General features: G+C 42.9%; 1 protein-coding gene across 6 annotated transcripts in view; it reads left to right on the top strand.

Moving 5' to 3' along the window:
• robo1 (roundabout, axon guidance receptor, homolog 1) overlaps positions 1 to 19,310 on the top strand; it is a 344,541-nt gene that overhangs the window by 227,310 nt on the left and 97,921 nt on the right. For all 6 annotated transcript variants that reach the window (XM_079674651.1, XM_079674649.1, XM_079674653.1 and 3 more), the window contains one exon: positions 7,742 to 8,068. In XM_079674651.1, coding sequence (XP_079530777.1) covers positions 7,742 to 8,068 — 327 coding nt within the window. The remainder of the gene's footprint in view (positions 1 to 7,741; positions 8,069 to 19,310) is intronic.

Below are 19,310 nucleotides of genomic sequence, written 5' to 3'. Positions count from 1 at the left end.
TTGTGTTAAAATTATGCTAACCATCCACAATTTGTATCATGTATTAGTTTTTTAAGACTAAACAAATTGTTTTGCTGATATATAATGTATTAATCTCTTGATGATTTCAAGTTGAGCAGCTGATGGAAGATCAAGTTGGCAGAGACACTCCTGCTGTCCCCTGTTGGGAAATAAATGTACCAGTATATTCAATTACCCCTGCCTCTCGTATCCTGCTGTTGCAGCCTGCTTTGATGTATCACTGAGAACGCATTGGTCAAACCTCATTAAAAACTGGCAATGTTTGAAAACAAAAACAAGAAGTAATTGCCCACTCGTGCTTCTTCTCTGTAATCCCCCCCCCCCCCCATGCTCCAAATCTTGACAGTGGCGCATAAAAAAAATCTTCCTAGCAGAGCCTGGTATAAATTAATTGCAGCGTTTTTCCGTGATCTCTGCCCTGCTGAAGACATTACATCCTTGACATCGGTGTTGGAATGCCTTCGTGAGAAGTGAAGGCCCTGTTTTTTTTATTGATCATTGCTATAAATGAATGCATGGCCAACTTGAGGATAATGCTCAAAGTCGCCACAAGATTGAAAATAGATTGATAGATACTATATGGACACACTCTTTGCTTGCATGGACACCAGCGCCAATTTGACAAGCAGCCTCCTAACGAGCATCCCAGTATGTTCCATTACAGTTGTCCTGCTTGTCCCAGAGAATGGATATAATAAAGCATAAGAACGGTGTTCATCCTGCAGGAATAAATACTAACACTTGACTTTCCGGAGATTTTGACAGCTACAACTCATCCACAATTATGTCCCCTGGGTCTCTGTTTAAATGTCTTTATTGTACAGTATTGTCGTTTTACAGTTGCTCCCTATAGTTATGTTGCTGGAAATGTATGTGAAATCTGTATGAATACATACATTGTAAGGGGAAACCTGGTATGTATTAACCATCCTTCTATATTGAGTCTCCATTCATAACTTTGATGTATGCGCTTACATACAAAGAGATGAGTTTCTGAAGACAGAAGAAACAAAGATGTCCTTGTTGTCTCTGGTTGACTTAGGAGGTGTTTCATGAGCATCAGCAATCCTTTATGGTGCTTGTGATCATGTCTGGTGTCTTTCAAATGTGTCAAGTCTGTTTGGGAAAAGCCTGGAGCAGAAGTGGAAATACTGCTTCTATTGTCACTGCTCCAAATAGGGGCCCCGGAGCAGGATGGACCCCAGTCTCCCAAAGGAGCACTCGGCTGGGGTTGACTCACTCCCGGCCTGGCCTGCCAGGGGAGCATTAGGGATGTGTTTCCCAGATGATATGTAGCTTGTTTTTGGGGGCTAGTGCTGTAGGCATACAGGGTGCTTTTGTGAGATCCCAGCCTGATGAGCAATAGTGATTATACCACAGCCCGAAAGATTATGATGGTAACCCGTGACCCTAAGCAAAGAAGGGAGTGATGATTGTTGATGGTATCAGCACATGTGTTAGCTTTATCGTCAAGCATACTTTGCAATCAAAGGCAACAACAGGGACAATAATCTGCCGCTGAGAGATGTTAATATTTTATAAGTCCCATTTACATAATTATTGAAAAACTTGAGCATTGGTCTACTTATAACCAGTGGAACTTTACCTTTTGATCTCACATTCATACTGTTTGAAAAAAACCACTCAATGCATCCCATTGTTGGGTGCCTTGCAAAGTAAGCGCAGTCTGTTGTATTTGTCTGATAACTTCCTCAACCTTGTTCAATGTCTTGGCCCTAACAATAGACCTTTATTTCATGTTTGCATTACAGTGTGCAGCAATCAATCAAATATCAATAGAAGCACTGTAGTCATTTCTAAGTATGGACTTCCTAAAACAGCTAATACAGATAAGCAGTCCTGGGTGTGGTGTGTGTGAACTCAAGTATTGATACTATTTGGCCTTTGCATTAAAACAAATAAAAAGATTGGACAGTGCAACTATTTTGTAGAATGTGATATTTATTCTCAAGTGCTGCCGTAGCATCATCGAGGTAACCATACCCTGGTCTGTTTGGTAAATGGAGACAAAGAGATGAGGAAAGAAAGAGGCCATAAAGATATCCATCATCCCCCCCGATCACCCCCCCTCCGGGTCTCCATACACACTCGCACACAGGGCTCTAATCCTGCCTCTTAGGAGTGTAAGTGATAGCCTTGTGTAACATTAAAAACAGGTCTGATCTGATGCAACTGGCAAAGTCATTCATGCAGAGAATTTCAGGGTGGGATCCTGATGTTGAAACGGTAAAAAGATTTGGTTTCTCTTTCCTGTCATCTGAGCAGCAGGAGTACGGTACCTTGCCTTTTTTCTATACTTCCGTCTCTCCCTCCGTTTCTCCCTCTTATCTCTGCCCTCTCTCTCCGTTATCTTCTCTAATTCAATAGAGAAGGGTGCCTTTTCTTTTCCTTTCAACCGTTTATTGGCAGGCCCTGTCCCAAACAGGCGTGGCTCCAGTGTCTGCCTGGCTAGCCCAAGGGACACGCCCTCTGCTCTTATCTCTGCCATAAATCCCTCTTAAATCCCCTAATCACAGATTAACGGGACTGTAGATAGGGAGTGCCTTACTGTGCTTGGCCTTTCTTATCACAAACCCATATTCCATATCTTTGCCATTGCTCAGCTGGACATCTGATATGGGGTGTGATGATATGGCTCGTGCTCCTGCAACACCTCACAATCTGTCCTTATGAGATTCTGCGACCTTGATCATCTTTATGGGGGGAAGTTAAACTTTACCACAATATTGCTTATATAAACACATAGGTTGGGATCCTTTGATCTGTAGCGAGAAAAGACTGAATGACCCAGCATTGGGAAGTTTGGTTAATCATTCAAGGAAGTACAGACATTATTCTGTCTCCCAACCCCAGGGGATCTCAGTGACAGCAGCGTAAGATAGCCTTACTGTCCTTCCCCCGTGTGAGTTTTCTGAGGTAAAGGGCAATTACCTGGCTCTTTTCCTCCTTCTTACGCTCTGCCAAGAAAAAGCTGCGAGAAACCGAAGCACATTTGCTTTTTAAGTGAGGGAAATCACTGGGCCTGAACTTATTACTTGAGCTAGGTGATTGTTTTCGTGTGTTTTCTTTTCTTGCCTGCCTCTCTGCTTCCCTCAGTCTTTACGCTGGGAGTGATTAGTTCGAAAAATGCAGAACACATGATGTGGTGTTACATGAGCTTTTAATTGCAAAGGGCATATGTGCTGTTTTTAAGGAAAGACCCTGGCTCTGACAGAGATGACCCTGTCTAGTTGTTTCCTGTCCTGAGGCTGCTCAGAGTCTAGGTTGCAGTTGCAGGGTCATCATCTTTGCTTTCAGTCAGAGTAGTTGGGTCGATTGCTGCCTCCCAGACACGTAAGCTTCGTAGCACCAAAGGCAATCATTTATTGCATTTGCTAGTAGTTGACATCTTGGCTATTTAGTGTGACAGTAAAAACATGTAGTGAAATTCTTCCATAAATAACTCTGTGGCATAATGTAATTATGCATGTCAAAGGTGCAATGCTTGTCATAGCTACAGTGTCAATAGCATGGGAATTAGAAGCTAAAGGGCCTGTAGAGAACCCTAAAAACAGGCATAATACATTGAATACAATTAGTTTTTTTAGCAGTATTGGTCCATTATTCTATCCTCGCAATTAAGACTGACAATGAGAGAGCTACATATGGATCTGAAATGAAGGATCCATGGTAAAATACCCTATTTTTCCCAATTATTTGGAATAAGCACAAAAAACATGATTTTTAGTATAATTTCCTTATGTTGAATGAGTTTCTTGCAGCACTCCCAAATCCAATAGATGCAAGGAGGTCCAGGGCATAATGAGTGTCCTGCTCAGTGGATCACATTATGAGCTATATGAATGATCAGTGTCAGTCTATCTTTTAGGAATATTTTTTTCATTGTCAGATTGAGGAAGCAGGCTTATCTCTTGGAACATAGATTCACGGCACATTAACTCATGTTGCTCGGTGAAAATCAAGTTTAGCCCCAAGACACAGATTAATCCATAAAGCTGGGAGCCATAATGTTAATATACAATGTATGCCTCGTGATCGAATGGACAGCCGAGTGACCTTGGCTTCTTGAGCACTACCGCAAATCCCAAGATCATGCCCTGTATACCAGTGATTGGATTGTGGGGAACGAGCCTGGATTTTCGAGTGGGCAAATACCCGCGAGGTCTTCATGACTCCTAGGATGCATAAAGATACTTTTTGAGAATATGGGTCAGTCTGGGTCTGGACCCTTGTGGTGTGTGTACATAGGGGTGTGAAAGCATTCCATTCACGGTGCACATTGTTGCTGATGGGCTCGCATGGTTTGTTGTTCATTACTGGAATTGCTTTTAGCATTGAGCGCAGAGAATTGTAGGTTTTTTTTAATCACCTCCTCAGAAGCAAAGGCTCCCTCAAGCATAGTTTAACTTTGTGTGTGTGTGTCTGTGTGTGAGATGGAGAATAAATGAGAGAGAAGAGAAAAAGAGTGCTCTAGCAAGTGAGAGGGTTAAGGGAGAAGGAGAATCTTGCCTCGGGCACCAATCGATCAGATCCCTGCAAAAGAACTCCCAGCTTCCCTTTGGTGAAGCTGTGTATTGCATTAGCTCATCTCACATTTTCTGTCTGGAAGCAAAGAAGGGGGGGAGAGGGGGATAGAAAGCAGGAGAGAGGGTAGTTGAAAGCAGCAGAGGAGAGGGAAGGGCAGCGCTTTGAAATAACGGGAGAGTTATACGACTCAAAGCCAAGCGAGAAAGAGACTCTGAACATCTTGATTCAGCAGTGAAGTGTGCACTCTACTCCTCTCTTGTTTCTGCCTCAGATTTGGTCTTCAGAGTGTGTTGTAGCAGAAGAGTGAAGTTAGCTGCTCTGCCATCTTCTGAAATCATGCACCTGTAGAGGGGGGGTCTCTGTGCTATGACAGAGTGTCTTTTTCCCTGGTGAGGGGTAATGGAGCTGAAGGAACTGGGGTCACTCAAAGTGTCTGTGGGGATCAGCACATCAAAGCACACACACACACACACACACACACACACACACACACACACACACACACACACACACACACACACACACACACACACACACACACACACACACACACACACACACACACACACACACACACACACACACACACACACACACACACACACACACACACACACACACACACACACACACACACACACACACACACACACACACACACACACACACTTAATGAATTCAATCAGGAACATGGAAAGCATAATAGCATTGTGTAACTGATACATTCTCGCACCCACGCAAACGCCCTGAAAACATACACGCCCACTCTCACACTTTTTAGAGTCCAATATGGACTGGTGAATTTACAGCATATTTACCTACTTAGCTTCCCTGTAACAGGACACTTTATATTTAATGCTCTGTTTTGCATGTTAATAATGCAGATCTGCTGTAATCATCTACAGTAAACAGGCACAGATCAAACACCGCACTGCCTGCTGCACAGCTCTCCGCACAGTGGGCCACATCTAAATAGTTAATGGTTCCCCCATAAAATCCCAAACTTCAGACCATTTTTAAATTAGAGGGGCGCTATCTAAATCAGGAAGGGAACGGGGAGAGCAGATAGCAGCGGAGCTCATCAAAGTCCTCTTTAATAAAACATATTAGCCTGCCTTTTCTGGTGTTGAATGGCAATGGTAGTGGTGCAGTCACTGTGGTGATAATGGGCCTGTGAAAGTTAGCATAGCGAGTAGTGTTAGCTCAGCTCTTTGCTTTATTATGCTGCCCGGACCAAAGGGCTTGTCCTCGTTAACATATGGTTTGTAGGTTCAAGAGCCTCTGACGGGAGTAGATTACAAAATGGAGCTAATTAGTCCAGTAGTGGTTCAGGCAGCTCCAATAGCCAGGAAGCAGAGACATGTATTTTTTATACACTTTACTCCACGTCACATAGCAGACTTATTCATTCTTGCTCCAGGCTTGATATGACACTCTCTCGGTCTATTTCTCCATCTGTTTCTGTCTTTATGTTTTACTCTCCAAAGACGTCCTTTTCATATCCTCTGAGTTGCTATAGAATGACATTCAGCATTACACTGATTTCTGTGTGAGGCTTACTGTTTGTGTGGCCACTGAACAATTAATCATCAACTGAATCGCTCTAAATACAGTAGTTTTGAATGGCTCATTTTGAATACTGTGTTGTTGTATTGCATTCATTACATTTTAATTGTATCTCTAACACCATTTAACCTCAAGTGCAGAATATCAATTAATTAATTTCAACTATAGGCTGGCTGAAAACATTTATTTGTGTGTGATGAAAAAAAAACGTTATATTTTTTATTTTGTGGCTCATTGGATACAATTACAGCCGTTCACAACCATTGCACTTTCTTTTTGTTTGTTAAGGATATAAAAACAAAAGTGTAAAAAAGTCCACCCTGTCATAGTTTAGGAATAACTTGACAAGACTTGTAATCATGATGTCCTTCATTGGGGTACTGGATTAATTATATGTCATTGACCACATTACACATGCGTAAAGTGATTAATCTTTCCACAGAGCTGTCACTGATTATGCTGACTATACGTAAAATATATGGCTACCACAAGAAGATGCCTCCTCAGCACCACATTTTTATAGGGTAACGGGGGATGGGTGGAGGGCACAGAGATGAGACATTGTGGCAAGTTCACGGGATGCTGGGTAAATTAATTGCTGGCCTGTGCCTCCAATTAGACCAGACTCTTTTTAATTGGTTCCTGAAAGGGCTCCAAAGGCCTATGTTGGGAGATATGGCAAGTGGGGGGAAAAAACATGCTCTCATCCTCACACACACATACACATACTAGTGTGTGAAGGCACACAACCACCAAGTCCCACCCCTCAGGAATTAACAACAGGAAGCTAATTTGCATGTAAAGCAGGTTTGATAGCCACAGCTGACTGGTCGGAGAGCAACAGTAATGGCCTGAGATAGCACTGAGGTGTTAACCCCCTTGGCTTTGCTGTTGGCAGCTCTGTCTTTGTTCAATATGTAATCTCTACTCCTTCTTTGTCCCAAAGTTAGGCACTGCATACATATCTTATCTTTTATCTTTTAATTTCCTTTTGCTTTAAAGGTGTGTCATATTCTTGTGTACTGTTGCTTTCTATTTATCCCTTTTTGCTCTTTGATCTGAGAAATGAGTCACATAGCTGGAGCATTGCTAGGGTTTGCTAAAGGAGCTGTAAGTGTAATTAAAGGGTGACTTCTCTCACAGATTGGTAGTTAATTTGCTCTTTATTTGTATTTGCAGTGCCTGTTATTGTTCCTGAAATAATACAGTCCACTCCTTTCCAATTATATTTTCTGCATTTGGTTAAGGAGCTAAGAAGCATACTTTTTCAAGTTAAAAAGTTTAAAATTGTGTCTGCAGAGCCGAACAGAAGAACAGAAAGGCACTATAGGTTTACACAGTCAAACCTTAGAACATAAACCTACATTTGTTTGTACTTTCAATAATGAAATGGAATACTAATCTTGTAGGGTTCAAATATGTATACATATGTGCAAGGTATTTAAATGAGGCTTTCAATGCTAATTACATTATAGCTGTCTTTCATAATGTGCTTTTGAGTCCACGATAACATGCCTGGTTGCCCTGTGTGCCACATTTTATTATCAAAATAAGGACTTTAAAATCCTGCAAGATGTAAACTTGAACTATTTTCATTTATTTTCAGGATCTCGTCTACGCCAAGAGGACACCCCACCCCGGATTGTGGAACACCCCTCTGACCTGATTGTCTCCAAAGGGGAGCCCGCCACCCTCAACTGTAAAGCTGAGGGGCGGCCTACCCCGACAGTGGAGTGGTACAAGGATGGAGAGCGGGTGGAAACGGACAGGGACAATCCCCGTTCTCAGCGCATGCTGCTGCCCAGTGGCTCCCTCTTTTTTCTACGCATCGTCCACGGACGACGGAGCAAGCCGGATGAAGGTTCCTACGTCTGTGTTGCCCGCAACTACCTGGGAGAAGCAGCGAGCCACAATGCCTCTCTGGAAGTAGCCAGTAAGTGCAGCATGCCTTCTTGTTTCTTCTTCGCCTCTAGTGTGGGTGTGAATGGAAGAGTTTGGGTTAAGATGCAGCTGAATAGCAGGCTCCAGTTTCCTTCAGTGTTTCTGTGCTCAATGTGTTCATTGAGTTGGATAATCTCTTAGGAGATGGGCAGGATGTGTTTGGCCCAGCGGTCTCTGTAGGCCTGCTGAGCCTTGGGGGAGAACTGGCCTGATCATTCCAGGGTGAGTGCTTCTCTAAAGGTCTCTCTGTAGGTGGTCAAGAGCTACAATGGGAACAAAGCCCTTTTGGTTTGGCCCTGATTCTTCTTTTTGTCAGAGAGATAGATATGAGGTTTTATATCAGAAGGAATGCAATTTTTCATCTGTGTTAAGTCATCTTTTAATGAAGAGCTTTCCCAATCATTTCATTGAAGTATCAGAGGTTCCCTTTATTGTCTGCCGCACTCACGCTCACACAACAACGGGCTAGTGTTGATGTAAAGGGGATTTAAGCATCTTTAGGGTCAACAAGCAGGCTTGGAGACATACTGTATTAATGAGTATATTTGACAGTCAGTGGGTATGCAATGTAGTGAGAGAGAAAAGGACTCTTACCATTTAGACTTTCTGTGAGTGTTAACCTGTGTTGACAAATTTGTTCCCATGATTCTTGAAAGGTTGCTTTCGTTGGTGAGGTCAGCTTTTCAGATAGAGTATCTCTGTGCTCTCTTGACTTGCTGAGAGTGAAGGATGAGGAGGAGAGCTCAGATATCAACCACTCTTTTAGCATGCCCAGAGGCTGTCACCAACCCGCTCACTGTAATCTAATCAAGATGGGGGAAGAAAGAAGTATGTGTGTTTGTGTATGTGTGTGTTTGTGTGTGTGTGTCTGTTTGTGTGTGTTTAAATGTGTACATGTTTTTGAACATGGAGTATGGGAGGTTGCCTTGCTTGGCAGGGACTCCTTGCTATTTGAGGCTAATGGTCTTGGGAATGAGGTGTTGGTCAGACAGAGTTAGGCTTTCTTTCTCGTATTTAAGCTGTATTAGAGGGATCTCTTGAGGGTACAGATGTGACAAAGCTGCCCTGCTATTAAGGCTGATGTGATGTGTGATATTTTAGTAACATGCATAAGATACCCTTAGAGGCTACTTGATATTGCGCTGGGTGAGTGGTGGTCCAGATGGTGTCTTGTCCTCATATATTCTGCAATATGTAATACCTGCCAAGCTTGTGCACAACAAATTATTCTGCACAATTTAAATGTAATCATCCTAACTTATTTAGAGGCAAATGAATAACATAAAATATGGAAATAAGAAAGCCTCACGGGAACTCACGTCTCTGGCACAACATAAGTTTCCACAGGTCAGAAAGCTGCAAATATTTCCCCAGAAGTAGATGATATATAGTGTTTATTTTAGAGGTGGGTTTTCCAAGTAGAAAAACAAGACACTTGGCAGGGCCTACAACGACCAGAGTACAAAGTACCATTGGCTCAATCTCAAGTTTGGGCTGCTTGTTTTGTATAAGGTTCAAAAAGACCCATAATGACAAGCTACTGTGCTCCAGCCCTCTCTATCCTTCTCGCTTAGTTGGTGTCTCTGACTCCCCTCTATGCAGCTCATGCCTAACTACATATAATTATGTTGTCGGAGCAACCGGGATGGAACCTTGCCTAAGAAAAAAGGCAGTATAAAATGAAAAAGCCCAGAAACACTCAAGGCTTCATTAAAACTCCAGAGAAAAGAAACTACAAGCAATACATCTGGCTCTTAAGAGTGTATTAGAACGTTTTAGAGCATTTTGAATGTTTTACTGCCATTAAAGATGCTTGTCATACCTTAACTGCTATTCATTGAACAGTGTAGAGGGGCTGTTTTACCCAGATGAAGACTGTGTTGATGGAACAACCAGGCTTTTAATGTCCAATGAAACTCCAAAGAAGGAAGTGGTGGTTTTAATTGTGTTTACTTTGACTAGCTCTCCCCCTCTAACGTTTTCACTTTAAACGCTTAAAACACAACTTTTTGGAGATGTTATTCTAAGACCCTGGCTTTTACAGTTTCCCCTACTCAACAGCGATTGTTAACATAATCCAAGTTTCATCAAGTCCTGTTTTGCCAGGCTAGAAGAGCTAACCCAGTTTATTTGGTTTATCATTAACCGCATGTAAAGTACAGCCCACAATCTCTCTATCTGAGCCTCTTAACCCAAAGTCGGGGCTAATGCATTCACCAGGAATCCTGTTTGCCTTGTGTATTCAAACAGTCTTAAGATAAGATTCCTTCCCTATTATGTGATTGTTTGCTTTGTATTAGAGATGTCAACATAACAAAGTGTAGTTCCTCTATGCTCAATGACTGCCAGTTGATAAATAATTAAGAGTAAGGCCACATGGAAATACCACCTAAAAGTAATAGGTCATAAATTATGTTTCCATAACTTATTTATCTTTAAATTTCATTCATGCTTTCATCAAAAGCTGAATACATCTGTAAATGAATTCTGAAGTATTAGAGAATGTGCTCGCTCCTATTAAGCAATTACAAATAAAGATATAGCCACAAAATGTGTGTTGTACTGTAATCTCTGTGACATGTCGCTGTAATTTACCCAGCACAGTGTAAGAGCCCCTGAGAGGCTCTATGAATAGCTTGTTTCCCTTTCCCTGGATGCGGAGATAGTAAAGGGAGGTAATGGACGGCACACTGCTCCACTTGAGCAGGCGATAACCTCAGGGCCCGCTGTCTGGTGGCCTGGCTGACTGCATAGTGCTGACCGCACAGGGTTGGCTGTAGGCCTTATATCCACACACAGACTCCTCTCTCCAGAGGCAAAGTTGACTTTTTACAGCCAATAACAACAGAAGCGAAGGGGTGTTTACTTGAATTTGGCACATTGCATATAACTCTAGTCCACCAAGTTTATCTGACTATCTAACTGATCTTGATGCTTCTGTGAAATCTCTGTCATCGTGTGCAGCCAGCTGGCTTTGCCGAATCTTAGTGGGAGAAGGTCGGGGCATTGGATATGTTGAAGCAGGCAGATTCCATTGTGACAGATTGGGGGCCATGCTTAAGGGTCATCTACAGAGCGGAGGACAGTTGGCTAGCATGCGCCCGTCTAAAGGCAGCATGGCCACCACCCACGAATATGAAGACCTTTTTGTCTTTCTCACAGAAAATCCCTTATACTACATCTGTTGGATCTCAAAGACTGAGGGTCTTCGTGTTTTGTTCTTCAGCACCCCCAACCTCACACCCCTTCTCTTTACAGATCTGAGTTTACTCTATTTAATATTTATTTTTCCTCTGCCCTCACCCATTTATGCTTTCTACTCTCTTTTATTTCCCCACTGAAACAAACCAACCCCATGACTGAAACAGCTCTCCTCACTTCCCCTTGCCTCAGTTTTTGTTTATAATAGTGTTTGCCTTTCACTAACTTATTGCAAGAGTGGCGATAACGTGCATCAGCTCTCTTTGTTTTTGGATACCATGTTTACTCCTGTAACCTTCCTATTTAGCAAATAATAAAGAATGTAAAACTTTAAACGAGACTGAGGTGAAGAGTGAAATAAATTGAGTGAGGTAGAGAAATAGAAGCAGAGAGCAAGAACAGAATAAAAAACGGTGGACAGCTAGCCCCAGCAGAAGCAGCAGTGAGTGTGTTGGCGAGCTGCCAGGGGACTGTAGGCAGAGTGTGTTACAGCTCTGTGGCAGTTATTTGTCTCAGGGATGTTCAGAGCAAATTGGTGCAAAGGGCACAGCCAGGGTCTGCTTCATGAGTCAACATGCAGCAGCAGCGGCGTGGGCTCACACCATAGATGCTCCTTGGCCTCCTCTCCAATTTGTTTTATGTTAGAATGCAGACCCCTTCCACAGTCTGTGTGTGTGCGTGAGGATGTCAAAGCTGAACTCTGACTCGCTTAGAAAACGCTTACCACTGTAAACAGTTTTGTTGTCATGCAATTGGCTTTCAGACAAATCCCTGTACTTTTCATTTAATAAATGATGGCTTATTTTAAGTGTATCTTGCTCTGAAGAGTTGGTGTGTGTGTACTGATGCTATTGGCTTTTTCAGTGTAATGCTTTTAATCTAGAATTTCAGTACATGAGAAACAACTGGCTACTGTTTAATTACACTGCCCCCCTCCAGCACATCACTGTCAGCTAAGTCTTTGTGAAACCTCTGCAGGGAAGATATGTTCCAAACACGTATTTCAATTAGTCTTCTATTAATCCATATATGCAGAGAGACATTTTTATCATGCATGTTGCGTGTGGTCTGTTGAACCTAGACAATTTAGCACTTCAGGGTGTTTGCATAAATCAATGCAATCCATGTAATTAGACCTGCATTATGTCCTGTGTTTGGTTGCCGCCTAAATGCCATGTTCTGCACAAAAACTGGCATAAGAAAAATGTGTGGACCCTCTGAAAGCATGCTGTGCTTGTTAGTAACCTGGATGTGTACCTCAACACATTGACCATTTTTAAATGTGTGAGACACATACTGGCAGATAGTGGCCAACACAATTCACCCAACACTCCCTGCAGTGACAGCAGCAGTGGATAAAAAAAAAAAATGCTCGTCTCTTTCAGTCATGTAAAATATGTCAAATGTCACACTGATTTGGGGATTTTTAGAGCACGGTTTGAGCAAAAAACAAGCATAAAGCCCGCCCACACACAGCCCTCCCCTACCAAAACTAATACTGCTGGCTAGATGCAAGGCCAAGAGCTCAAAATGTTCACCACGGGAAAGAGTGCAGTCTAGAAGCGGATAAGAGCCAGAACAGGGCAGCTTTTTACTGGGTTTTAGCTGCTTTGTGTTGTTGCACAGCAAACACTGGCAATAAGCCTATACAGAGCACACATCCTACAGAGTAAGAAACAGTGGTATGAATGGATTAGTTTATATTAGAATGAAGCCTGCGATAAAACAAGTGTGGGTTGTGAGGCAACATTTGCTGAGTTTGGGGGGAATTTGAGGTGTGTGTATGTGTTTGATTCCATCAATCTGCCAGTGTGTCTGCACTGGTTTAGTGAACAATGTCTCGCAGTGTAATGTGAAGGAGTCTGTACATGAGCTAAAGGGGCAGGTGTACAGACATGGGTAAAGGAGCCTGCCCAAAGTCCCATCAATCACTCCATGCTTCACCCGTCCCTGACAGCCTACTGTACCGAGGAAGACGAGAGAGACATGGCCTCCAAAAGTCCACCAGAGCCCCTTTCATTCCTCCTGTCTGTGTGTCTTAGAGAAAACACAGCATGAACACATAATTCAGCACAGTTTGAGATTTTAAGGGTTAGGAAAATGATCCAAGCAAGATATAATATCACGTGATTTCCCGTCACCCTGTCTCTGCTCTTATCATCTGCATTATCAGACTGTCACGAGTGGAATTTAGGAAATTGCACCATAAAGCAATAAATACAGAGCCTTGATGAAAGCGGTACTTTTTACTGGTGACATCAAATGTTTCTTTATGGCTTGGGTTGGTCCATTTAGTGTTATAGATATTTGTCTGTTTGATCTATGTCAAGATACAGAATGAAATATGATTGATGTGCCAAACAGCATGGTTTCACACCGACTTTCCTTTCCGTTTTTGACTTTTTGGATTTCCTCTGTGCATTCATGTAGTTAATGTTAACAAGTAAGGGAATCCAAACTTATGTGTTCCACTTTCAGCACTTTCCTCTGTTTCTTTGGAGGTTGTAACAGTCCATCAATTTACACACACTGACATTGCCCAGATATCTCGGGAAAGGTCTTTGAAAAAGTAGAGCTACCGAGGGCCTTTCCTAAACTCTTGTGCGTCAGAGCGTTTCTTTTGGTCGCCACAGTGACTGCTTATTCATCTCTATGTAATCCTTGCCTCTGGCTATAGCTCAGAACAGGATCATGGGTTGTAGGATAGGTGCAGGCTCCCAGGATAGTGAAGTATGATATTAACATTATGAAGTGCTAGTCTAGAGCAGATAAGAGAGTGAGTTTGTGAGCTCTTTCGTCCAGTGGTCCTATACTTCCACTCAGGAGGACCACTGATAGCTGAGTGCCTTCACTTCCTCCCCTCTTAAAACAACATTGTTTGTCTGTGTGCATGTTTTTAGTCCACCTTTTATCAACATGTTTCCATATTAGTCTGAGGTGTGTCTTTGGTTCTGCTCCATACGTGATAAATGCTCCTGGTGATAAGCTGTGTGTCAGTGCTTGTGAAAACCAGATGAATGCATGTTGCTGACTCTAATCTCCGCTTCTTCTGCAGAGACCTGGGTATTACTCTTGTTGTGAGGTGTAATCTCCTCTTGGTCTGAGCCTCTCTTGTGGCCAGAGAGTCTGCGTGCATGTGTGTGTGTATGTGTATGTGAAGTGTGTGCGTGCACGCTTGAATTCTGGTGTCTGGTCATATGACGAGGTGTTCTGCTCTGCGCACATGCTCTGGTTATTAAACCAAGGTTAAGCCCTCACTCGAAACCTTCTATCATGCTCGTCGATCCAGGACGATGGAGCAAGGGAGGATTAGGGGTTTGGAGACTGGAACTTCAGGGATTTTTAGACAACATTTCAGCAAAGAAAAATGTGCTGAAGGGGCACACCCAGCCTATTTTTTTCTTCCCCCCATGTTTTCACTGTTTACTCCCAGGAGACACCTCACCAATTCGCCACCTATTGATAGTTTTTCAGCTAACCTCTAACTCTCAACGGAGTGCAGACACCTTGCTGTGAACGCTCGGTTGAAATATAGAATGGGTACAAAACAAGAACAGTGAAATGTCAGGCACGTACTTGACAAGCTTACTCCAGAATACAGAGTTTCAGCTGCTTTCGCGAAATGAAACAAGGGCAGTCATGTTAATTTCTTAGCAAAGAGAGCAACATATAGTATGTGAATATAATGACACAGCAATAATCACATTTTCGGTTCTGGATATATCATTGACAATGAACTGTGAAATGATGTAATGCTCTATCCCTAATATCAATGGCATCTGTACATTCTAAAATGATATGGTTTGTGGAGGCGTGGAGAGGAAAAGTTGTAGTTGCTCACCCATAGCGATAGGAACAGAGGCGGATTCGGCTCAGGTTCAATGAACTGATAAGACAGGAAACAGTGGCTGTGCCCCCTTGTGCTGTGTCAGCCTTTATCTGATATGTCTTCCCTTTCCAACATGCTATCTCATGTTTTCCTCTCCTTTCTATTTCTCCCTCTCCTTTATTGCTTTCCCTCACTCTTTCTCCTGTGAAAAGACAAAGATTGAGGTGAAGAGATACTTTATGTCCTACAGTAGGCCTTTGCAAAGAAGAAGGGACTAGAAAAGGGGGGGGGGAGGGGCATTTGACATTTTATTATAGTTGCATGTTGCTGAGCCTGGAGTAAGACAAGGAGAAATAGCTGGTGATGTAGTAGAGCTAAACAGTATTAATGATCTGTGCTGTCGGACTACAAATGAAATGCAGTCTATGCTGACTGTCGACAGTATCGGCCCTGCCATCAGTCAATGACAAACGCAAACAGAGGATACATGATGGCATTCAATTGTCATCTAATTGTCCTTGGTTGCCGTGGTAGCTAATATGATCATTAAGGCAACAATTGGGAGAAAATGAGTTTCTCCTTGTCGTGTCACAGATACATGAGTGTGTCCTGAAATAGGGTCAATATGACTTGAGAGTTGTTGCTCATTATCACTGTGTACTTCTCATGCAAGCTTTCTGTTATTCTGACCAATATCACTGTAATGATAGCAGTTCATGTATAAGCCTCAGATCCTCAGCATACTTGGTCTCACATTACAAATGGATGGATTGACTCCACCACCTTGGTAATAATGCACTAATGACAAAAGACATAAAAAGAAATGGATGAACAGTGAAAGCAACAAGCTAACACTGAACATAATTGAGAGTATGCAGTTCATATCTGCAATATTCAGTTTCAGTTCTGTCTCATAGTATTAGCTTGAGAGACTATTGTTTATACACTCTAGGCTTAACAACATACACGCTGATCGCAATCATCCTCAATGGAGTGTATTTAAACATATATAATATTGTAATTAGGACCATAAAGAGAAGGGCAGCCTGACTACACGATGAATAGAACAGATACACCCTCACCTCTTCTTTGTGCCTGCGTGACCTTTCTGAACAGGGTGTGGCAAGGACACAAAAGGATCTCCATGTAACTATATACCGCAAAGAGTCGGATAAAAGGCAGACATGGGGACGTCATGTGTAAAAGGAGAAAAGTGGAGAGGATCCTTTCAAAATTCAAACAGTAGTCAGTTGCTGTGGGTAAGTTTGAAATAGCTGACATGTGACTCAGTGCGGACGGGTATTGTATGACCATAGTACTGCTGTTAGGCTTGGGGGTGACATTTCTATTCTCTCTCTTTCTCCGCCTTGCACTAGTATCAGATTCTAATCTGTCAGTGGTGCCTCTGCTCCGTTTAGCCGATTGGCTCCCATCTGATGGATGGGACAGAAAGCCCCTCAGTGACCAGGGGATATAGCTTGTCCCAGAGTTCTTCACTTCCCTAGAAATAGCTGAGGATTTGGCACTCACCTCTGCCAGTTTTCAAAACATATGTAACCTGTATCCCATTTCTTGTACTTGTATTAAAGTGTAACTCTACTCTTCTTGCTTTCTGACGGCCTTATAATGCAATGCAAAAGTGCCATGTTTGGACCTTAAAACCTTTTTTACTTTCTCTGTGAGCATCATAATGACAATCATGGTGTGGTTGCAGATGATCTCGGGACCTGGTCTTTGCGTTCAGTCTCGTTTTTAACCTACCAATGGGATTAGTGGAGAGCGCCGACTCTGCAGGTGGAGCCATAAGTGAATTTTCCCCACTGTTTGGAGCTATAATAGCTTATTGATTGCCTGAAAGAGATGCAAGAAGTGGCATGGAAGGGCACAGAGAGGAGAGAGAATAAGTTAATCATCGCTCAGTGCGTTGCCAGGATTTAATCACATTACCCAAGGTTCACCACCAGCATGTAAATTCACTTCCAACCTCAGAGGAGTTGGACTGACAGTTTTGAGACAGAGGGGACCCTGCTGATTTAAAAAAAATCTTTCCTCAGCTGCGGTCAGGTCCCTCCCGGCTTGGTACTGCCTGCCCAGCACCCGCCTCAATCCTGTGGGATGCAAGCTCCCTGCCCAGGGGCCCAGCTTAATTCACATTAAGCTGTTGGGTTAATTTTAGCCATGCTATGCAGTGGTGACCTCCATCTGCTATAGTGCTGCTCAGGTTGTCTGAAAAACATCAGCCTGGCCTCCACGTTTCCCAGACAGCTTGTTGTGCCTTCACTAATTTCTTCCACTAGGCTTTTCCAGGCTAAAGTGCTCCTGTGCTGTGTGTACAGTAGTGTGTGTGTGTGTGTGTGTGTGTGTGTGTGTGTGTGTGTGTGTGTGTGTGTGTGTGTGTGTGTGTGTGTGTGTGTGTGTGTGTGTGTGTGTGTGTGTGTGTGTGTGTGTGTGTGTGTGTGTGTGTGTGTGTGTGTGTGTGTGTGTGTGTGTGTGTGTGTGTGTGTGTGTGTGTGTGCGTGTGCCTGTGTGCGTGTGCCTGTGTGTGTATGTTTCTCCAAAGGAACTCTGGCCCATTAGCACTGCCATCATATACACATTCTCACTACGGCTGGTTACCTGGAAATGGCACATGCTGCTTTTAGTAGACTAGCTGCCAGCTCAAATTGTGAGAATGCTCCCCTAGTTTAACAATTCCGAGCAAAGCTTCCATTAGCACTGTGCTCTACCTTAGTACATCGACTGTAGCAGAACGGGTAGCTCTGTTCTAACCTCCAGAGACATGGTTTTACTATAATTTATGCTTACTCTCAAAGTTCTTTGAGGGTATCAAACTGGCTGGTGTTTACACTGAAAAGAGCAAAACCAGGTTTAGCTTTGGTCAGAGTTTGCCCATGCTTCAGCCTGGCTTCTATCCATCTGTCAGCACCCAAACGCTCAGCTTAACCATAAGCATAACAATGGCACTGAGAGGACAGAGGTGTAAGGCTGAGATAATGTAAACACATAGACAGAGAAATCTTCACCTTGCAGCCCATCACGCACACACTGTCACTGACCCGATGACCAAATTCCTGTCTGGCAACAACAGGAGCAACATCTGGTAAAACTGTCCACGTTAACCCAAATCTAAACCTCATCAGGTCTCATCACCAAAAGGACTGCCAACAACATGTAGATTGCTCTCTTGTCTGGAGAGCCTTGATGAGCTAGAAAATAACAGCACGGAATCTGGTGCTTTGAGATCAAAAGCCCAGAAGGAGAGATGGTAAAAAACAACAAAGAGAAGGATAAATTGTTGAAGAGAAAATAACGGACAAGCTGCCATTAGGATGAGAGAGTAGATGGAGGTGGCTCTAGTTGGATGGAGATTCTCTCCTGGCTCTTGAGGGAAGATAAGGGGACAGGTGGTGTTCTGTTCTTTTAAAGATCTCCGACAGCTGGCAACTCTCTATAAGCATGCTCCCATAGAATGTATGTGTGCGTGTCCCTGGGAGTGTGATGTGTGTGTTTGTGCAGCATTTGTCTGTGAGTGTGTGTGTGTTTATAGCTACATGTGCCTGCATTTGGGGGTTGTTTGAGCACTTGCCAGCTGAGATATCTCCCTGAAGACTCAACTATCTTACCTACTAGACGGCTTTTTTATGATTTCCTTATTTTGTATTCACTGGCAGTCCCGTGGCATTGGGCCATTTTACTGCTGTTGTTCTAGTATACTTTTCTTTGTCTGTGGTAGAGCTTCAGTGTGTAGCAATAAAGTCTGAATGACTTAGGGAGTGGTTTGTGTTTATGATGTCTATTTTCTGTTGCCACTCACCTGGCTTCCTGCCTTTTTATGTGACATTGGACTTTGCCTCTGGCCTATTACTTAAGGCTAATGTCAATATTTCTATCATGACTCCAGCTCTGCCATATTGTTTAAAGCATTATGTCGCTTTAAAACTGACCATTGGAATATGCCCATATAAGTCTTGTAAACTCTTGAAAAACATATATATTTTATGTGTGTTCATTTGCTTCTCTCTTTAACTTTATTTCATGACAAATGAACACTTTTTCATGCAAAGCAGATGCGGGGATAACAAATGAGCCAAAACAGAAGGGACTTTAAATGGCTCTTAGTTGGCCTGGCAGTATGTCTTCTGGTTAGTTCAGGGCTCTTTACTGTGTTGGCTTTGGGCTCGTTCCACAGCTCTGTGTTTGATCG

This window comes from Notothenia rossii, assembly GCF_949606895.1.
Source record: "Notothenia rossii genome assembly, chromosome: 4".
NCBI lineage: Eukaryota > Metazoa > Chordata > Actinopteri > Perciformes > Nototheniidae > Notothenia > Notothenia rossii.
This window is presented reverse-complemented; position numbering and strand designations above follow the sequence as displayed.